The sequence below is a fragment of the Lygodium microphyllum genome, chromosome 27 (assembly GCF_053477565.2).
Source record: "Lygodium microphyllum isolate KBCC chromosome 27, Lygodium_microphyllum_v1.1.10, whole genome shotgun sequence".
In the NCBI taxonomy this organism is placed as follows: Eukaryota; Viridiplantae; Streptophyta; class Polypodiopsida; order Schizaeales; family Lygodiaceae; genus Lygodium; species Lygodium microphyllum.
This window is the reverse complement of record NC_141161.1, coordinates 120,346,489-120,369,428: the sequence shown is the minus strand read 5'-3', so window position 1 is coordinate 120,369,428 and position 22,940 is coordinate 120,346,489. Positions and strand designations below refer to the sequence as shown.

The 22,940-nt window shown below is 45.1% G+C and overlaps 1 protein-coding gene across 1 annotated transcript in view; it reads left to right on the top strand.

Annotated features, from left to right (window-relative positions):
* Positions 1-9,358: 9,358 nt before the first annotated feature.
* LOC148012762 (KTI12-like, chromatin associated protein) overlaps positions 9,359-22,940 on the top strand; it is a 30,081-nt gene continuing 16,499 nt past the window's right edge. Inside the window, exons 1-2 of the mRNA XM_087669305.1 lie at positions 9,359-9,680; positions 9,829-9,932. Of these exons, the coding sequence (XP_087525431.1) occupies positions 9,524-9,680; positions 9,829-9,932 (261 nt within the window). The 5' untranslated portion in view covers positions 9,359-9,523. The remainder of the gene's footprint in view (positions 9,681-9,828; positions 9,933-22,940) is intronic.

The following is a 22,940-nucleotide window of genomic DNA, read 5'->3' as shown; positions in this document are numbered from 1 at the left end:
TTCAATCATAATCAACATAGATCACACTCCCTTTAATTAGTTTAAGCTAATGGTAGCTCTTCCATACAAGTGACGGCCACCCATGGTGGTCCACTCTAGCTCCCTACTATACGTTTGAAGTGTGATCTGAAGGGTAGTGGGTTCACGTTGTTTGTCTGGACCTCCATTGGGATATGGTCAGTGATCGCAGTTACTCTTGGACTATTGGGTCTCAACTCTCGGGTCAATCGGCTCTATTGCCCTGCTCACTCACCTGGGGATATATTGGGATGTCCTATAGCTAGGGCTTGGCCCCTACAGGGTCTAGGAAGGTTAGAATTTGTCAAAATTTGATGTTCAGTTTTCCCATCCAATTTCAGATTTTTTTGTCCAATTCCTAGAATTGAACGTCCAATTCTGGGCTATCTGATTTTGGACTGTCCGAGTCCAATTTGTTAGAATTGGAAAATCAAGCTGTCTAATTTTTGGGTTGTCCAATATCCCAGAGTGGTCAGGGTTTTTTCAATTGGGTGTTCCGAATTGGAAAATCAAGCTGTCTAATTTTTAGGTTGTCCAATATCCCAGAGTGGTCAGGGTTTTTTCAATTGGGTGATTTGATTGCATCCAATTTTGAAAATTGGATGACTTCGGGGCAATCGGACGGTTTGATTCTAGGAATTGGATAGTCCAAATGCAACAGCAATAATGGATGCAAACTTGACAGCACGACACTTGCTATGCTCCCTTCCAACCTCTGGCAAGCTCTAGGATCCAAGACTAAGAAGCTAGCAATCAAACCAACTCATTGATAGCTCGGAATGCATCCAATCGCAGGAATCGAAGCTCTCCTTGCCTAATTGATGCCCTACAACAAACCTATCTGCCTCTCTCTCTCTCTCTCTCTCTCAACTCTGAATACAAAATGAGCTCCCCTTTGCTCTCTTTGCCCCTTAAACCCCTTGTTATTCATTATTCCACTCACCTTCTTCTCTCTGTTCTCTCTTAATGCACTGAAGCCCCTTTTTCTCCATGTTCTTCCCTGTTTACAATAGTAACCCTACTGTTTGTTTCTCTGTTTTTCCTGTTTTTTCCTTACCTATATGCATCCAAACCTTAAACAAACACCTAAGCAAATCCAATCTAATTTTCCAAATCTTAAAAACCAAAAAATTTATTTGCAAAAGAGATGGAATGCCTTTTGAATTGCTTCCTACCTATCTCAAGCACCAATTCAAAACAAACCCTACTCTAATCCTCGATTGAGAGCATGCAAGCACTCAAATCTTGAATCCATAGGTCTCGGCAAATGGAACCAAAATGTGGGAGCTTCTCGCTCAACCACCTAGACCCACGGATTGCTTATCATTTCAAGTGTTTCAAGCCAAGTGTAATGACTACTTCTCACATAGTCATGCACACTCTCACACCTACGAGTGTAGTGAGCTTATACCTTCATGCATGATCGAGTTGCCTCCTCCCTCAAGCTCTTCGGTAGCTCCGCCATTGAAGGTGCAAGCTCAAGCAAGCTCTATCCTCAAGCTCCAAGCTCCATTGCTGCATGCGAGATAAGAGAAGAAAAAAGAAGAGAAAAAGAAGAGAGGAGAAGATGGAGAGCTTCTCCACCTTGGTCCCTTACCCTCACACACTCACTCTCTCACACCCTCACACTCCCTCTCTCAAGCACAAGCACAAGCATAAGCAAGATCAAGAAGAAGAAGAAGAAGAGAGCTAGTGTTGGCCACACACAAAAATGAGCTTCTTCATTCACTTTTTGCCTTTTTATACATGGCCTACTTCTTTTTGGGCACCCATCCTTTTTTACATGATTGGTCATTTTATCCTAGGTCCTCTTTCCCTATTCCCTTCCTATTTACATGGTTCCTTCACCCATGCATGTCTACATTTACAAGTTGCACAGGAGGGAGCCTAAGCACTCTTTTACAAGAATCTAGGGTGCACTTTTATATTTAAAATACACCTTTTCCCTTTTGCACTTGCCTTGGACTTTTGAGTTTGCTTCTTACACTTTTGGCTCTTTTCCTCCTGTTTTTTCCATTGGGCTGCCTTTTTTCGCTCTAACCTCTATGTCTTTTTAATTTTCTTTGCTTTATTTGCACTTTCTTTGCATCGAGGTTAACAACATGGGAATTAATTTCCTTGCTTGATGGGAAATATGCATGGTATATAAGCTGAAGAGTAGCCCTACTCACCCCTAAGCTAGCATATAAGGCTAGATTGGTTGTTGCAAAGGGTTTTAAAGTAGGAGCATGGTGTTGACTCTGATGATATCTTTTCTCCTATAGTCAAAATGACTATTGTACACTTGGTATTGGCCTTGGTTGCCTAGTTAGATTTGGATCTTTATTAGATGGATGTTAAGACGACTTTATTACATGGAGACTTGCATGATGAGATCTATATATAACAGTCTAAGGGCTTTGTGGAGAAAGGCAAGGTATACCTAGTGAGAAAATTGAAGAAGAGTCTTTATGCTCTTAAGTAGACACCTACACCTAGGGAATAGTACATATTTTTGATGATTTCATGCATTCGCAAGGGTATTCTTGTAATAATATGGATCCATGTTTATACATGCAGAAGGTCATGATAGTAGCTTTATTAACTTGGTGCTTTATGTTGATGATATACTTGTAGCTGTGAGTACTCATGTTGAGCTGGATGCTTTAAAGACTCATTTCAAGAAGAGTTTTGAGTTGAAGGACATGGAACATGCCTCATACATACTTCGTAGGCACATTACATGCAATCGCTCTCCAAGGGACTTCTCTACTTGCCCTAAAAGGAGTACATACATAGAGTACTTAAGCAATCACACTGATTGTTTGCAGTCAGATGATGAGAGGGCTAAGATGGACAAGGTTCTGTATGCATCCACATATGCATAGTTTGATGTATGCCATGATAGCCACTCATTCTGCCATAGCATTTGCTGTGGGAGTTGTGGAAAATTATATGGCTACACCTAGCAACCAACATTGGGACACCTTGAAGGGTATCATGAGATATCTGAAAGGCACAATAGATATGTGCATTTTCTATGGTAGTTAGGATACAAGAGTCATGAGCTACACTAACTCAGATTATGTAGAACGTGTAGATAGTAGAAAGTCCACCTTTAGGTATATCTTTACTTATGCTAGAGGTGTTATCTCTTGGATGTCCAAGGTGCATAAATGTATGGCCTTGTTTACTACCAAGGCTGAGTGCATTGTAGCCACTGAGGCTTGCAAGGAGGCCCTATGGTTAGTCCATTTGTTTGTAGAACTTGGTATGATGATGACTCTTACACTACATTCAGATTGAATGAGTGCCATTTAGTTGGCATGTAATCCTCGGTCTTCCATGCAAAAACAAAGCACATTGCGGTGTGCTATCACGTCATCAGGGAGGTGGTAGAAGACAAGTCCATTGAGCTTGTCAAGATTTCTATGGATATGAATCTTGTAGATTTGGTCACTAAAAGTCTCCAAGTGGAATGATATGCCTTCCATAGGAGGTGAATGAGCATATAATGAGATGACATCTTTCCTCATCCTATTGTACTCTATATATATGTTGTACTTTTTTCTTTTTTTTTCATTGTACTCCTCATTAAGACACATTCTCCTTTAAGTGGGAAGTTGTTGGGGCTAGAGGCACCTATGCCTAGCCAACCATATTTACTCAATGTATATTGTACTTGTTTATTTATACATTGTAGAGGTAGTAGGTGCCCATCACTATCACTTCATTCTTCTTTATTCTTTCTATGAGCCTATTGAATAAGGGAAGGCTAGTCACACATTGTAAGTGTTGGAATTCCCACATATAGTGTCTCTCTCTCTCTCTTGCTCTCTTGCTCCATTTACCATAGCTCTTGCTTCCACTTGTGTACTTCCACTTGGGCTTTACCTTTCATAAGCTAACAGTTTAAGGTTGACTATTATTGGTGAGAAGTCAACTTAGAAGGGTTCTTAAAATAGCTAGATGAACCACTAATAATAAAGATGGATCATGGCACCTTATTTAGAGCTCTAACCCACTTATTGGCCAACTAGCTCTTTGCATAGTGTGCTACTTGGGACTAATGTACATAGATCTTGTTGGTCTTGGCCAATGGCACATTTTCCCACTTGAGGCTTGTCCAGTTATAGCAATAAATTATGCATTGAAGTAGATCATGGCTATTGGAAATCAACCAATTTTAGGAGAGAGAGGAGTCTAGTATTTGTTCTTGAGGGATTCTAGCCCAAGCCCACCCTTCAATCAGTCTGAGGTAACCACCTCTCCTAGGAAATGCAGTGCCACTCTTGCTTCCCCTTATAGTTCCATAGAAAGGCTCAAAGATTTTCTTTATCCTCTCCCACACCATATTACTAGTTTTCAAAGATGTGGCTATGAAGACAATGGTTGCAAAAAGCGTAGATTAGGGAACAAGAAGTTTACCTCCAAAGGAAAGTGAGGATTGTGGACCATTATTCAGTCTTGTCCTTGGCTTTGAGCTCAAACCAATCAATGCATCGTTTCATGGAGACATTGAATCCAAGAGGGTAGTATAAGTATTAAAAGGCTATGCCATTCTTGATTGGTTGAGGCTTTATTGCAACATCCAAGTTTGAGGGTCATTCCATCTGAGACATGTGACCTCAATTTCACCTTGACTAATGCAGCAATTTAAGAGTCTTGAGAATTTACCATATATCTACAAGAGAGAGTTTATCTTGTTGACTCTTTATTGAGTTCTTACCAACCTCCATGATATTAGAATTATCATTGAAGAGGAGAAATTGACTCCATGAGGCAAGAAGAGTATTTTCATTGCATTCTTCTAGACTTTTAAACATCACACCATTAATCTAGACTACTTTGCTTATGCATTGGAGAACTAGACTTCAATCATCCTTATGAAGCCACCACTAGAGCCCAAGCACTTGAGGATAGGGATGATGGAGGACTAAGTGGTTTGGTCATAAGCCTTATCAAAGTCCATGTTGATTAGAATGAAGCGCACTTTTAGGCTTAGTGCATGGTCCATAAACAATGCAAGGTTGAAGATTGCATCATGTACATGTTTGCCAAAGATAAAACCATGTTGTTGAGGATGCAAGATTTGTGGGGAAAAGTTTTGATCCTAAGAGCTTGAGCCTTTACCATTGTACATGAAGTCAAGCAATGTGCATGAATGCTATTGAGAAATTAGGCTCCTACACATAAGTTTGGGAACGAACTTAATTGCACCTTTGTTAATCTCACCAACATCTCATTCTTATCCATACAATAGTTCAATAAGGCAAACAAATCTTTCGAGTAGACAACCCAAAGTTCTTGAACATGTCAATTAGCAGTCCATAAGGGCTTGGCAATTTCTTCTTCATCACCTTGTCCACCATAAGTATAAGCTATTTCATTAAGACGGGTTGGGAGACATTCCAAAACTTGTTCATCTTTAACACAAATATAAGTGTGCAAAACATAATATGGATGAGTTTAAGATATCTTATGGTTTAAGCAAATTGACATAGCTTCATTAGAAGAGCAAATAGAGTAATAGAATAATGAAATAGACAATCCACAATAGCAAATGCAAGAGAAAGATGGAAACAAGAATCCAAGAGGATCGAGTATACAATGGTCGAGTGCCAACTCACATGAGACATCAAATGCCCCCTCTTTTCGCACCAAGAATCAAACATGCATAATGAATGAGACAACATCCTCCTTGCAAAGGGATGGAATGACCTACAAAAAGAAGGTGGAATGAGACTTGAGAAAAGTTGTCATGAATTAGGGCATGGGCACCTATGAACTCATGAAAAGAGCACTTGTGATACCCTCTATCAAAGCACAAGCGAGGAAGGAAAAAACAACAACACAATTGATACTCCAATAGCATGTACTTTGCTTCATAAACTTTTTGCATTTTCACAACTCTAAAAATAGGCAAACTAGTAATCAAACCTTTAGATTGCATTGATTCTGGCCTTTGTACATTTGAATGACAGACATGCTTGTGCTAGATTTCAATATTTGCAATTACACCTCTGCCTTTAACATATATAGCAATATTAATGGCAAGAATATCAACATCCAAAGTAACCATATGACTAACTCTACTTCCTTGTGTAACCAATATACAGGTCATTAAAGTAATCTACATAACAACCTTTTGGATTAAAGCCAACTTGTAGCCCTTGCTCAACCATTTGCCCAATAAAAGCTAGATCCTTGGTGATACCTGGTATATGCAAGACATTTGACAAACTTTGAGTTTTTCCATTATGCAAAGATGAGGGAGCTTGGATGTTCAAAAATCATTTTGTATCAGTACTCAAATGGATTTGTTAACTTATATAAATTTCTAAATGTTTTATGAAGTTGTATGCTTTTAGAGTTTCTAGATGTTAGGTTTGGTAAGTGATTTGCTTTGTAATAGTAGTATCAAAGCTTGACTATACTCTAAGCTTCCAATTGCTTGTCATCTTGCCCAAAGGTGAGCTTCCTAGAAGAATTGGCTTTTATAGCCCATCTCTTGATGAATGCTCCATCACCATTGAGAAGAGCATATCGAAAATAAAAACTTTAGATCCATAGTTTTGAAAAGTGCTTAATCTAGTTAGGCTAGAGGAGGCAACATTTAGTAGTTGTTCAAATACTTTGCCAATCAACACCATGCATGTTCCATGGGATACATGGACTTAGATGGTTGAGTGGTCTCCAAGTCTTCCTCACAACAAAACACCATGGTCTTGATCCACAGGAATCAACCTAAGGTTCTTATGTTTCTATGGTCACCTAACAACATTTAATGCCAATCAAAGAAAGGTCAATTCACCACCAATCAAAGGTGAGAGTATACTAACATCACACTTGGTTCAAAGAGGGTGTGAATGATAGGGAACTAAGAATCAACCCCTCTATTGAAGGTTAGTGACACACTTTTCCTCTAAATGGTGTTAATTAAGATTGTACGACTTTTCTTAGGTAGTGAAATGGTTTGGCCTTATCCTAAAGTTTTATAAAAATGTCACTTGTCCACCTTCCATTAAATGCACTTGTCAAGGTTAACACTTTCCCTTGCTTAGGTGAAACCCCTTTCATCTTAGTATTGATCCAAGATGATTGTAGTTTTTCCATAAATAACTTTTCATTCAAGAAATAGACATTGAATGTAAAGGGAGGGGGGTTGTTGTTAACCCCTCCAAGACTCCATAGATGCTGCGGTCCACCAAAGGGGTGTGGGCCAACTTCTTGAGTGAGACCTTATGCTTACCTTTCTAATCATTTACAAATGTGGTAGCCCTATATTTTTGTTGATTCTCCTTCCCCTTAGCTATCTTCCATCCACCTAATGAAGCCTTAGCTTTGTTGCAATCAACCTTTTGTAATGATTTATTTTTAAACTCTTCTCTAGGCTTGGACTTTTTATCTTTGCCATCTCCTAAAATAGTGACTCGTAAGTTAGGGGGGACCTTCTTTCATGAGGCCACATTTAGACACTCATTTCTCATTGGGGGGAGGTTTCTCATTTAGTTGCATCTTTTTTCCTCTTATGACAATCCTTGGAGAAATGCCTAACCTCTTTGTAGTGACAGTAGAAGTTAGGGAAAGGGGTAAACGTGACCTCTAGGATGAACTCCAAGCCATTAGCTTTGAAAACCTTGAGCATCTCCAATGGATGGACATAGTCATGGGCGGTTGTAGAGAATGCATGCCCTTCTCTTTGCCTTAAGTGCATAAATTGGAGAAGCCACTAACAACACGTAAAGGACTTTGCCTAGGGCCTCTACTGCTTAACAATCTTGCCATCCACCCATAAAGGCACATCATTAAATGACATCTAGCCAAGCTACTCATAAAGGAGAATACCTTTAGAGGAGAAGGTTAAAGACCAAGGTAGAATGTAAAGAATATTATTTTGATAGCTAATAGCATATTTGATGAGCCAATCCCTCTCAACTTGTGATCTTAGAAGGGTTATGTAGAATCCCTTCCCAAGAAATCTAAACTATTGGAGGGTAACTTTGGTACCATAGGTATTCTAAACCCAGTGTGTAGGCTCATCCTTGCTTGGTGCTCTCCCCAAGAAATAGAGATAAACTCTTGCAGGAGAAAGTGAGCATATTGTTGCATAATATGAAGTAGAGAGAGGGCGATAGGAGTCTTAAATGTTCTCGGGCCCAGTCAAGCACAACTTCATTCTTTCCATTGAACCTTTGCTAGTTAATTTGATGTTGTTGATTCTCCTTTCCTTTACTATCTTCCATCCACTTAATGATACCTTAAGTTTGTTGCAGTCAACCTCCTACAATGGTTTATTTTTAACTCTTCTCTAGACTTATCCTTTTGTTCTTTGCCACCTTTTAGAATACTAACACATCTGAGTTAGGCAGGACCTTCATCCTTGTAGCCACCTTTAGACACCTATTTCTTAGTCGGGGCCATGGTTTTTCTTATTTATTTGCATTGTCTTTTCTCTTGGGATGGCAAAGTGTCCAACCTATTTGCAATGATAGTAGAAGTTAGGGAAAGGGGTAAGATTGACCTCCACGATGAGCTCCAAAGTAGTTAGCTTTGAAAACCTTGAGCATCTCTAGTGGATGGCCATGGTCATAGGTGGTTGTAGAGAATGCATGCCCTTCTCTAAGCTTTATGTGCACTAATTGGAGATGCCACTAACAACACATAAAGGACTTTACCCAAGGTCTTTGCAATGTTAGCAATCTTGCCATCCACCATAATAGCAATTTTGGAAATGAGATCTAGATAAGACACTCATAAAAAAGAACACCTTTGGGGGAGAAGGTTGAAGAGCAAGGTAGAGCATAAACGAGATTCCTTTGATAGCCAATAGCATAGCTGACGAGCCAATCCCTCACAACTTGTGATCGTTAACATGCCCAGTAGAATCCCTTTCTGAAAAACCTATCATTGAGTTTGTCCTTGTTTGGTGGTCTCCCCAAGAAATACAGATAAACTCTTGCATGCAAAACATGAGCATATTGCTACATAATATGAGGTAGAGAGACGGTGATAGGAGTTGTAAACACTTTCTTGCTTAGCCAATCGCAACTTGCTTCTTTTCATTGAACCTTTGATTGGTTGATTTTGAGCTCTTCTCGATTTTGGCCAAGTTTCTCTCCATGGCCTTGACAACAGAATCAAAGTCAAGCTCCATCCTTTCACAATTATTGTGCTCCTTGGGGCTTTTTAGGCCTCTTTCTATAGCAAGCCCATTAGTGAAACCCTAGAGGGCACGAGACTCTTGCATACATGCAACTATAGGGGGCGTTATATGCAACCCCACATGTTAGAAGGGGGTTACATATACCGAAAGCTAATCCCTCTTTATATTTTCTTGTTGTGCTTTGCAAGACTCAAAAGTCATTGTATCATTCTTGCGCCCTAATAATGGAGAACGTTTTCCTTCAAAGTTAAGCTCCTCTTGTGAGCTCCTCGAAGAAATGTAACGAGAAAGTTATTGTACTAATAATCTAAACGAGGCAGCGCGACGTATACACGAATACACACATTCGGACACAGGAAGATGGCTCTGGTGATCATATGCGGGCAGCCCAGCAGCGGGAAGTCCACTGCAGCAGCGTGCTTGATCGAAGCCCTGCGCGAGTCATCTCCTTCGTCTCCCACCATCAAGCTCATCGATGAACCTTCTCTCAACCTGGATCGCAATCAGAGCTATGCCAGTACGTTATCCTGGCCTCTCATACTCACAAGCTACTGAGTGTTAATGGAAGTAAAACATGTGGACGGAGAGAGAGAGAGAGAGAGAGAGAGAGAGAGAGAGAGAGAGAGAGAGAGAATCATATAGTCATATTTGGTCCTTTTTTCCAGACATGCCAGCTGAGAAAAATCTACGCGGTCTGCTGAGGTCCGAAGTAGATAGATCCGTCTCAAAAGACTGCATTGTAATTGTTGACTCCCTTAATAATATCAAGGTCTGAATTGAAAGCCCCTCCCTCTTTCTCTTTGCTCCCATGTCTCTCTCTTGTAAGAACATTTAGAGTAGAAATGGAGTTATCGTTTGTAATTTTAGAGAATGCTTTGCTGGTTACCTTAGTTCACCAAGATAAACGTGTTCTCTCGTTCAAAAACCTCATTACAGAAAGGTTGTACTGTTGACTTCTCTTTCAGATCTTTCAGAGTGCCATTCTGAAACTATTGTTTTTCAAACTTTAGTACAAGGGCTGATATCCTTCGTAATGGACTACTTTTTACGATTGCCCATTGTCTTCTTTTGCTCGAAGGCATTATTTGCTCAGATAGACGATAAATCCAGTTATGGGTTTATCATCTTTATCTTGCTATATGCACCTGTGCAAAGGTGGCCTTCAAAATTTAGACTTACTTTCTTTCTGGAAAAGATCTCTTGTGGCCCAAACAATTAAAAACTTTTTCACATGCATATGTAATGGCTAAGAATAGCTCATTAAGATTAGGCACTAACTCACACATGTGGTGACAATCATGCTAACACATTAAATGTCCAATGGTGACATTAGAGAGAGGTGTTAAGAAATACCCTAATGCAGAAACATAAATGAAAGTGTATGACAAAGCATAAACTCAACCTAACACAGTTAGGGTTAGGGTACCTTAGAGACAATGAACATAGTGGAATGTGAATGAATGATTGAATACTAATATACAATGCTCATGTAATAAACAAACTATGTAGGAATAAAAACTATACCTCGAACTCGTGTTTCGTGGATTGAGGTAGAGGTGCTGTGTGGGAGAGTGTGTCGTACTCTTGATGGATCCCAAAATGCAGCAAGGCAGTCTCCAAATGTCAGGCAGCAGCAAATGTAGTAGTGTGTGGTGTTGGATCAATGTTGCCAGGTAGAGGAGAGAGAAAACAACAAACATAGATTTTGATGATGATGTGGACTATTAGGTGGCAATAGAAAATGGTCAAACACAATAGCAATGATTACCTGGATTGTAGGGCGGCAGCTAGATGGGTCAAATGCAGCTTGTGGAAGATCATCAAGGACTGTAGATAGCAAATGCAGCTTGCAAACTATTTGCCAGGGTGAACGCATCTTGTCTAGTGAAGAGCTGACTATTGGTGGCAACAAAACAAAGCAGAAAATTTGTACGGGAGGTTGGAAATAGACCGCTGATGGATGTAGACAGCAACGGGCAGCTTTGGCTGAGATGTCCTTTATGAACAAGGTGTGGGTAGTGAAGCTAGAGGTCTTGAAAACTTGCAGAAACGAGATTTAGTTGAATTAATTAAAGCTGGAAATTACTTTTGGAAAGTTGCCAAGTGGCAAAACAGGCTGCCACTTGTCAAAACTTCCCATGGGAACTAGAGAAGGGCTGTTCTGAGACTAGGTGAGGTAGATTCCAGGCATTTTGATTGTTGTGGAGGCTTGGAGAAAGAGAACAAAGGCTGTCCAAGCGGGTGTTATCAGTGAAGGAGCATTTGCAGCCAATTAAGAGACCATTTGCAGTAGGTGACTGTTGCTTGGGAAGGATTAGCTGTAGGCGACGGCCTTTTGGAGGCATCAGGCAGCTAGTGGCAGCATTTGGTGCTGTGTTTGATAAAGGCAATGCAGTTTTGACTCCTTTTTGGCAACAAAATCAGCCGTTTTTCTCTTGACATCTTCCTCTTGTTGAGAAACCCTTCACCCGCAGTTTGCATTTTTGTGTTTTTTGCGTTTTGCGTTTAGGGTTTGCAGTCCCAAAAAGGGGCACCATCCTAGACTGACTGTGCCTATTTATAGGTCACTCTTTCATTCATTCCTCACGGCTGATTCATTCAGTCCATCACCTCTTCTCTCCAGCCTCTCCACTACCCTCACACCCCTTCAGGAGGACATTGCGGTTCATGGTTCGTGGCTGTCTTCATCATCTTCCTTGTGCTATGGCACCCTTGTTCCCTTGTATCACATACATTTTATGATTCAGATCTTCATCGTTCAATTCATCAGAGTTTCTTTTCTCTTCTCTTCTCTTCTCCATGTTTGTCGAGTTCACTCCGTGTTCCTCCCTGCAAACCCTACTGTCTCGCTGGTATGTCAGCTTTTGACATGGTATCAGAGTTGGATCTACTCAAACAACGGCAAAGATTCTCCGCTCCAATGAAGGCAAAGACCGGTGGCGGGTTCAACATCCACTTCTCTTCTTCTTCCACTGCATCAAAATCTCGTTTTTGCAGATTTCAGGTATTTTCAGCTTGCTGACCACACTCCTTTTGCGGAGGACATCGCAGTCTTAGTTGTCCCTTGCTGTCATCTACAGTCTAGCACCTGTTTCAAGCCTTCCATCCGCAGTTTGCAGCTGTTTACAGCAAAGTGACTGTTGCTGATCACTCTCCATTCATAAAACAATCTCGTTTTTGCATATTTCAAGTATTTCATCTTGCTGCCCTCACCCCAAACGCGGAGGACATTGCAGTCCAAGCTGGCCATTGCTGTCTACAATAGTCTAGCGCCTGTTTCCAGCCTACCACACACTGTTTGGAGCTGATTTCAGCATACTGATTGCTGTTGCTGTTTTTTTCTGCGTTTTTAGTCTTTCTTTCACCTGCTGCCTACGTTTTTAGTCTTTCTCTCTCCTCACCTGCGTTTTTTATTGGCTGCAATCTCTTACTACTGGTCACATCCTCCTCCCAGTGGCAGCTCACTTCTAGCCCTTCCACTACCCTCACACTAGTCTCCATGGCTTCTTTACCAATAGATGACCAGACTACTGGGTGCTCCTACTATGGCATCACCGGATACACCACCGATGCTTGCCGACTTGGGCAAGTGAATAATTTTCCCACGCGGGACACTGTCCAAGTGGCACTTGCTACATAAGCATTGCATCTCCACCTCACTCCTCTTGTTCCCCTTTTTGGGCCTGAGAGGGGGTGTTGAGAAACCCTTCACCCGCAGTTTGCATTTTTGCATTTAGGGTTTGCAACCCCAGAAAGAGGCGCCATTCTAGACTGACTGTGCCTATTTATAGGCCACTCTTTCATTCATTCCTCACGGTTGATTCATTCAGTCCGTTACCTCTTCTCTCCAACCTCTCCACTACCCTCACACCCCTTCAGGAGAACATTGCGGTTCGTGGTTTGTGGCTGTCTTCATCATCTTCCTTATGCTACGGCACCCTTGTTTCCTTGTATCACATTCACTCCATTATTCAGATCTTCATCATTCCATTCATCAGAGTTTCTTCTCTCTTCTCTTCTCTTCTCTTCTCTTCTCCATGTTTGCCGAGTTCACTCTGTGTTCCTCCTCGCAAACCCTACTGTCTCGCTGGTACGTCATCTTTTGACACCTCTCTTATCCTTTGATAATCCCTCGGCCATTCTCTGCGATTTCCTCTTTGGGGTGAAGAGCAATTGCAAAAATTGCTGTTGAAACCCTAATTTATGCCACAAAATAGGGTTTCCACACCCACATCGAGATCTTTGTCCAATTATTAAAGACCTGACACTTGTGTTGTAGCTCAAGGCAATGAGATTTGTAGTTGAACTAAGGGGTAGCCCATTCACCAATTATTGTGACCCACATATAAGAGATTGGAGAGCCAATCTAAGCCCAAATTGTTGTACAATCAAGGGCCAAATTGTGCCCAAGCAGTGCTAGTAATTTTATGATAGCTAGCGTATTGAAGATTGAAGGAGATCAACTTCTATCTCATTGTACTTCCTTAGAGCAATACAAGGTAAAGAAATACTGCAAGGGGCACTAGTTGTTAGGGCCAATTGGCAGTTGTCCAATATTAAGTGGTAAAGTGTGTATTTCTAGGTTTGTGTATTTAATGCTTACTATAATTTGAGTCAAATTAGGTTATCACCACCCTTGCTAAGATGGAAGGCTAGTTTCATGGTTCCATTGCCAAGATATATCAACTCCCTTGAGTGGGTGGGCCCAAGGCACTTGTGTGCAAGTTAGTGAAGTTGTATATTGCTGAAATTGTGATTAGCCGAGTGCATTTACAACAAGCATGTCATCATGCGAGAATTTGGGTTCAAGCCATGATGATATTTGAAGGTACACAAAGTACTAGAGGAAATACAATGCCTCTTCTTGGAATGAGCATCTAGCATGGGAAGAAAGTTGAAAATCTTGGTATAGATCAAAATGCAAGGCCTTCAATGCAAAATGATGGTGATGCCAACAAGAGGGTGAAGAATGTGATGACTGACTCAAAGATTGATTGAGGACAACTGGTACATTTGCACAATTATAAAGGATGTGGAGCAAGGGGATGAACAAGTTAGCCGGAGGCGCTATGACGAGTTATGTGGGCAAGTAGAAGACGAGTTATGTGGTCAACCATTTTTTTTTTTCTTCTTCTCTTCAGGTCAATCTCTTCTTCTCCTTTTTCTTCGTCTTCTTCAGCTACAATTGAAGCACCAACAATAGTAGGTGGATAGTTGTCTTGCATGGCAAATTTTGACAAAGAGGGCAGCGGTTGAGCTGATGGGCAGCGTTGAATAGATGGTAGTTCGGGTGATGTTGGGCATGTTGGAGAAGATGAATCAACCTGGCTCAGATACCATTGTTAGGTATAGTTGTGTGTGAAAGAGAGAGAGAGAGAGAGAGAGAGAGAGAGAGAGAGAGAGAGAGAGAGAGAGAGAGAGAGAGAGAGAGAGAGTCATATTGACAACCGGTACGCGATGTCGGAGAGCACGTCGCCTGTCGCGCCGCCATAGCCAGGTTCCCCGTCGTCTGCGCACGTCGTCGCCTGCAGCTGCCTGCCGCCCGTCGCCTGCAGCTGCCCGTCGCCTGCAGCTGCCCGTCGCCTGTTGCCTGCAGCTGCCCGTCGCCTGCAGGCCCGTCACCTGTTGCCCGCCCCTGACGCCCCGTTGGCCGTGGCTGCCCCTGGCGTCCTGTTCCGTCGGGCGCGCCTGGGTCCCTCGCCCCGCTGCTGGTCGCCCCATCCCCAGCGGCCCCCGCCCTGTTGTTGCCCGCCTGAGTGGTGGGCTTTGCACCAGCGTTTCGTTTGTTGCCCTCTATGTTTAGGGTTTTTGCTGGCGAGGCCCCTGCCCTGCGCCCTCGACTATCCCGTGCTGCCGTCGACTGCCAGACCTGTGTCCCACCCTCAGGCCCTTGCACTGTTAGGGTTGCGCCCTGCCACACGCGTTCGTGGGACAGGCCACGACTCAGGCTGACAGGTAAATTTCTGGTTTCATTGGCTGTGTTTGTGGAATCCGTCCTTGGCTAGCGGCGCGGTACAGGAAAGAAAGAGAGCGAGAGCGAGAGAGAGAGCGCGAACGAGAAGACAGTAGTATGGCTGGCCTGGATATGGATTTTCTCGACCAGACGGTGGCAGCCCTTGGCCTTGATTCCGATGCAGAGGAGACAGAGGATATGGTGCCATGCACGGAGGAGCTGCCTCCGGGTTCTGAACTGCCGGGTTCTGAACTGCCGCCTGCTGGCAAACGCACCAAGCATACTTCTGAGGACCCAATGGGTTCTCAGGAACGTTCCTATGCGCAAGTGGCCGCTGATCCTGTGGATTTGCAGGAAATTGATTGGGAACATTTGCTAGACTTTGCCAATACTTTGCTTGGCGACTATGTCCAGCATAATACTGAATCTTTTTCTGAAGCGGCAATAGATGATGTGCTGGAAGCTACGGTGGACCCTAAATCAGTCTTGAGATCCTTCTCGGTCTTTTATGATCGTGCAGTTATCCTTTTCTTCACTGGCAGGATCCCCGTGCTGTCGCATATTCGCCAGTGGATGCACCATTTATTGCAAGGGGAGTGTGTTGAGGAGATCTTCCTTGGACCTCGCGGCTTTTATGAGGTGCTCTTGAAATCGGAAATGCATTGAGCTGAGCTCCTGTCCAAGTTGCCACTATTCTTTGATCGCCGCCTGGTCCATGTTGTACCATGGCGCCCCATGGCCGACTTCCAGCGTCTGCTTCAACGAGAATGCCCGGTGTGGGTGGAAGTGGAAAATTGTCCGGCGGTCTATTGGCCAATGTTGAAGGATGCAATGGCGGCTGTGGGCACGGTGCTGGTTCCCCCAAGCCTCAGGGCAATGAACCGGAACCGTTTATGCATGTTATGGGACACGGCCAGGAAAAGGCCCGCCTGGCTTCGCCTCAGTTGTTCAGGCATGCATCCTCTGCATTTTCGCTTGAAATGGGGCAACTTTGCGGGGCACTGCTTTTCATGTGGGAAATTGGGGCATTTCATGGCTGAATGCCCTGAAAGGCAACCGTCTTTGGAGGACGCGCAGGTTGGGCTGCCCAAGGACGACATGGTGCTTGATGCTCCGCCCCAGGAAGTCATGGATAAAGGCAAACAACCGGTCCTGGGTTTGGATTCCCGTCGCATGGACTGGATTGAGGCACGTCCAAAAAAAGGTAAAAAGTTGGATGCAGGCCTGGCAGATCCTGGGCCTCCTGTTTCCCAGGATTCCGTGCGCACATATATGCGCAGAAAAGAAATGGTCACTTCACCGCAGGCTCCGCGTACTGCGGCACCGTCTGGCCCCCGTAATCAGGCTCCAAGGAAAGTCTATACTGATGGTCCCAAAGGCCCTCCTGCTAAGCTGGCGTTTGATACCAAAGGTAATGTGATTACTCCCTGGGATCGGCGTTATCCCCGCCCCACTTCCAAGGCAGTGGATTCACCCTCTACCTCTAAAGCAGGTCGCCAGAATTCTTTTGCAGTATTGGCTGATTTTTTGGATGAGGGCGTCCTGGATGCTCTCGCGGAAAAGGTGAAATCGAGGCAACAGGTGCCTCGTCCTTGACTTTTTTTTTTGAAGAGATATGAAGCTAGCCACATGGAATGTGCGAGACATTTGCTCTCGCCATAAGCAACATGCCATGTGGACCGTGTTGCATGAAAATCAATGGGATGTATTGTGTGCAGTTGAGCACAAAAGTCACGGTGAAGCAGGGAAAGTTGTGGATTGTCATGGATTCCGTCTGTTTTATGCAGGCACCCATGCTACGCACTATTCGGGCATACTGATGATTGTCCATGAGAAATATCAGCCTGTCTTTATTAAAAATGATGTGCAGGGCCGCTTTCTGGTTATCGAAGTCTTATTTGAAGGAGAGATTTTATAGTTATTGGGCCTCTATGCGCCGAATGATCCCGCATCCAGACGGGATCTTTGGTCCACTTTGCAGGGCTCCATGTCACGTGGCCGAAGGGGGCTCTTGATGGGAGATTTCAATATGTGTATTCACTCTTCTCAGTCCACTTCAGCGCATTCGGTAATGGATGCGCCGGAAAGCCGGGTGTGGAATTCCTTTGCTTTGCATGTTCTTAAGCAGGATCTTTGGTCCTGGCTTCACCCTTCTTTTTCGGGGTTTACTTTTCATTCTGCACAATATGCCACTACTTGGTCGCGGCTGGACAGAATGTATATCATGCAGGGGGATGATTTTCTTCCCGAGATGCTGCAAATGAAGGTCTTGCAGCAGTATGCGTTGTCGGATCATTTCCCCCTTCAGCTGGAGATGCGGGCACAATCTATTGCACCTTTTATGCAGTTGCTGGATAGGCTCCCGTTACGTTTCAACTCCTCTTATTTGAAGCATTCAATTTTTCAGGGCTATATGCAGCAACTGATCGACAGGTTCTTATTGGACTTCGCCTCTGAGGGCTTGCCTTCATTTGCACGGTTGCTCTCTAATGTACGGCGTGTTGCTCGGCAGTATGGAATCCATCATGCATCCCTTTGTCGCCGTCGCCGATCTGCAGTAGAGAAGCTACTGGCTTTGGTCCGCTCCTTGATCCTGGATTACCTAGATGATGATTTCCTGCTGTCATTGGAGAGGCGTGTGGCCCATCTTCTTCAAGTATTTCAGTTGAACTCTTATCAGCAGGCCAAGCTGCATACCTTGATTGACACTTTGCAAGATAGTGCTTGCCAGTCTCATAAGTTCTTTCGCGCCTTGCATGCGTCTCCGGCTCACGACAATATGACCAGACTCCAGGATCCGGAGGGTCGCATGGTCACTGATCCGCAGACCATTGTCAATATGTGCAGAAATTATTTTATGGAACTCCTTGGTTCTTCCCCCTTGCCTTCCAGCCAGGTTACGCATGCCCGCTCGGTCTTCTATCATCTGGTCCGCCAGCAGGTTCCATTGGATATGCAAGCCACTTTGGAGGCAGATATTTGTGAGGAGGAGGTCATGGACGTTTTGTTGCACCTGCCGACGGATAAAAGTCCTGGCTGGGATGGTCTCACTAACGAATTCTTTCAGAGCTCAGCCACGCAGTTGGTGAAGCCATTGGTGGTATTGTTTCAACAGGTTTGGGAAACGGGGGTCATGCCCTCCTCATGGAAAGAAGGCCTTATCAAACTGATTCCAAAGGTCCCTTCGCCGTCAAAGCTGCAACACTGGAGACCAATCTCTTTGATGGGCTCCATGTATAAAATCTACTCCAAAGTGCTGGCGAATCGGCTTCACAAGCACCTTCCCGCTATTGTGCATCCTCTCCAATATGGTTTCATTAAGGGCCGCAACATTCTGCATAATATCTTAAATGTGCAAATGGCTATTGACTATGCACGACACTCCGGTCAGGAAGTGGTCTTGATTTAATTGGACTTGGAAAAGGCGTTTGATTATGTGGACTGGTCTTTCATTGCAGATCTCATGTCTGCTATGGGCTTTGGTACCCGCATGTCCCGATTGATCTACACCATTAGTGTTGCGGCTTCATCCAGAGTTATGCTCAATGGTGGGGTTACTGAGCCCTTTGTCCTTGCACGCTCAGTCAGACAGGGTTGTCCTTTGAGTCCGCTCTTCTTTGCCCTGGCGACTCACCCGGTCCTTTCAATGTTATCTTCCATGGTAGATTCAGCTCAGCTGGCAGGGCTGTCCCTTCCTTTGGGCCAACACTTCATTAGCCAATCTTTGGCTGATGACACCTTCATGATTTTGCAGGCGGACAGGGACAACATTCGCAAGGCATTAGAGGTTTGGACGCTTTTTGGTCAAGCCTCTGGACTTCGCATCAATGCCTTTAAGTCCGCCATTCTCAGTTGCACGGAGCCTGATTTACAGTCATTAGGCTGGCAAGGCCAGGTGGTTTCCCGTGGCTCTATTGTCAGGCATCTTGGATACCCAATGGGGGTGGATGTTGTGAGAGTGCGCAGCGAAAGAAGAACACGAACACAGAGGAGAGGAGAGAGGAAGCAGAGAATGAAGGAAGAAAGTCTGCACTGACTGAGATGAATGCTGAATACACTGGAATGGACAGAACAGTCCCTGCACGCAGCCCGGAGCGTCAGTGAGGGAACCAGGACAGACTGGAAGCAGAGGCAGCACCAATGCCGGAGACGGAGACGAAGGGAGCAGTGCTGAACCTGCAGAGCATGAATGAGATGAATGCTGGACTGACTGGGGGGGCAGCTATAAATAGCCCCCAGCCAGAAAACTGGCCGACCAGCTAAACTGGCCGACCTGGCCAGATCTGGTCCGACTGGCCAGATCTGGTCCGACTGGCCAGTTCTGGTCCGACTGACCAGAACTGGTCTGACTGCCCAAAATAATGGGCAGTCACCCCAAAAACAGCCCAGATCTGGGCTGTAAAATGCCCAGGGCTACATGCTGACTAAAGCAGACTGAAAACACACTGACAGAGCTCCTCTGTCTCCTGTCAGACTCTGACAGGAGCTCACAACCAGGAGATGACAGACTGAGACTAAATAAGAGCAGGGTAACACCTCCTCTCAACTCCTGGGAGAGACTGAAGACCCAAGAACCGCATGTGATGAAGCAAAGAAGCCTGAGGCAAAGGCTTCGTAAAGAGATCAGCTGCATTGGCCGCCGTAGGACAATAGACCACCACCAGCTCCGAATCCACGATCCGCTCTCGAACATAGTGATACTGAACCTCAATGTGCTTCGTACGAGCATGAAACACCGGGTTCTTGGCCAGAGCAAGAGCACTCTGGTTATCCACGCGCAGCTCTGTAGGTCCGGTCTGGGTAAAGCCAATCTCCGCGAGTAAGCGACGGAGCCAAACTGCCTCCATAGCGGTCAAACATAGGGCCCGATACTCAGCCTCTGTAGAAGAAAGTGCCACAGTAGGCTGCTTCTTGCTGCTCCAAGAGACAGCACCAGATCCAAGGGTGAAAGCATAACCTGTAGTGGATCGTCTCGAATCCACATCACCTGCCCAATCAGAATCACTCCATCCAGAAAGGGTAATCCCATCTCCATACATGATCCCAAAGGATCGAGTCCCCTGCAAATAGCGAAGAACCCGCAAGGCCGCCTGCCAGTGATCCTGGGTAGGAGTCTGCATAAAAGAAGACAATAAAGCCACCACAAAGGAGATATCCGGCCGAGTGTGAAGCAGCCAGATAAGAGAGCCGACAAGGCACCTGTAACGGGTGGGATCGGTAAGAGGAACTCCAGCTGTCAAAAGCTTGGACTCAGGGTCCATAGGGCATGAGATAGGCCGACACTCAGCCATATCAAACTCCGAAAGAAGCTCGGAGATGTACCTGTGCTGCGAGATAAAAATGCCCTGTGCCATCTGATAGATCTCCAGACCTAGAAAGAAGTGAAGGATCCCTAGATCCGTCATGTCAAACTCCTGCTGTAGAATGGACCGTGTATGCTCCACCTGCTGAGTGTCGCTCCCTGTAATAATAAGATCATCCACATACAAGATGAGGAACACCGAAAGAGAATCCACAACCCGTAAGTAGAGGTTGGGATCATAAGCGGAGCGCGCAAAGCCACTCTGTAGAAAGAAGCGGTCAATCCGCTGGTACCAAGCACGAGGAGCCTGCTTTAGGCCATAAAGAGCCTTCTGCAGCTTGTAGACATGATCCTCCTTCCCCTGCACAAGAAAACCAAGAGGTTGTGAAACATAAATCTCCTCCTCAAGAACGCCATTCAGAAAAGCAGACTTGACGTCCATCTGATAGACAGGCCAACGGTGATGAGCAGCAAGAGCCAAAAGCACTCGGATGGTGGACATCCTAGCTGTAGGAGCAAAAGTCTCAAAGTAATCCAACCCTGCACGCTGGGCAAAACCCTTGGCAACAAGCCTAGCTTTATGCTTGTCCAAGGAGCCATCTGCAAGATATTTGGTCTTAAAGACCCATTTCACACCAATCACCTTCCGTTTCGCGGGACGCGGAGCAAGCTCCCACGTATGGTTTCGCTCGATGGAGCCGAGCTCGGCCTTCATAGCCTGTCTCCAAATATCCTGTGCAAGAGCCTCCTCCACAATGGAAGGCTCGGAATCCTGAAGAATCTGTGACATAAGAGCATAGTTCACACATAGTGAACTGTCCCGCTGGGCCTATAAACGGGCTGATCGACGAGGACCTGTAGAAGAAGCAGGAAAGTGAGTAACACCTGAATCCTGCATGAGCCGGCGATACCATAAAGGAATCCTGAGAGACTCCTTCTGTGAGGGAGACCGGGGGGTCTCCGGAACCTGTAAAGCACCCAAATCGGAGAGGGACTCTCCCTCACCGAGTGAAGGTAAATCCTCCGCATCTGAAGAAGGCTGTATATCGCGTGAAGATCCCGAAGAGGCGGTAGAAGAGCTCGTAGTAGACGAAGGCACATCCACCAAAGGAGAAAGGGAAGCCGAAGGAGGAGAAGGAATAGGGGGGGTGCTCAGGGTGATCCTGGAAGGAAGTGAAGGGAGAGAAGGTGGGGGGGGTCCGTCGATGATGAAGAAACATCGGAAATAGAACCATCAATCGGATCCTCAGAGGCTGAAGCCTCATCAAAGATCACATCCCAGCTCACCTCAACCTGCCGCGTCGTCGGGTCGTAGAGCCGATATCCCTTCGTGGTCGTACTATAACCAACGAAGATAAGCTTTCTCGACTTAGAGTCGAACTTCGTCTTCCTCTTCTTCTTGTCCACATGGACAAAAGCATCGCACCCAAAGATGCAAAAATGGGACACGGAAGGCTTCTTTCCAAAGAAAGCCTCATATGGAGTCATGTCCTGTAACGCCGAAGTCGGAGAGCGGTTGCGTATATGCACCGCTGTAGCCACCGCCTCACCCCAAAGGAAATGAGGAAGACTCCTATGCTCCAGCATAGATCGGGCCATCTCAATCATGGTCCGATTCGCACGCTCCACCACACCATTCTCTGATGGTGTGTTCGGATGGGAATACTCCACCCGAATACCATGATCCCTGCAAAACTGAGAGAAAAGGTGAGAAGTGAACTCTCCATCGTGATCAGCTCGAACACCACGGACTTTGGAAGTTGTTTGGGTCTCCATAAACACCTGCCACTCACAGAAACGGGAGTACGCCTCGCTCTTGTACTCCAAGAAATAAGGCCACACATAACGACTAAAGTTGTCCACAATCAGCATCAAATACTTGGCCTTCCCAAGGGAGGCCGTGCCCATAGGTCCGCAAAGGTCGGTATGAACCAACTCAAGCGGTGAAGTAGCCCTCCTAGAAGCAACTTGCGGGTGAGGCTGCCTGTGCTGCTTGCCCCTCAAGCAGCTAGGGCACAAAGTGTGAAGAGGAGGGAAATTAGGAAGTCCCTCCACCATCTTCCTCCTAGAAGCCCGGCGAAGAGAATCAAGGTTCAAATGACCATACCGAGCATGCCAGAGCAGCCCAAGCTCATGGGAAGTCCGCGCAGCCAAGGCTGTGAGCGTATAAAGCCCACCCTCCTGTGTACCTGTCCAAAGAGCATCACCTGTAGAAGCATCCTCCACTGTGACTGCATCCTGAGTAAAAATGACTTGGGTACCTAACTGAGTAAGACCATGCACAGATAATAGGTTAAAACCCAAATCAGGCACATAGAGAACTTTGGCGGAGGAAGACCGCCGGTCTGAAAACATAGGTAAAGTCCCCACTCCATGAACAGGAACTGTAGAATTGTCACCAATGGTGACTGTACCCCCTCTGGAACGAAGATCCTGAAGCCAATCCTGACGGAAGGTCATATGTGAAGATGCTCCACTGTCGACGAGCCAAGGCTTCTCCTGTGTGGTAGAAGCTAGGGCAG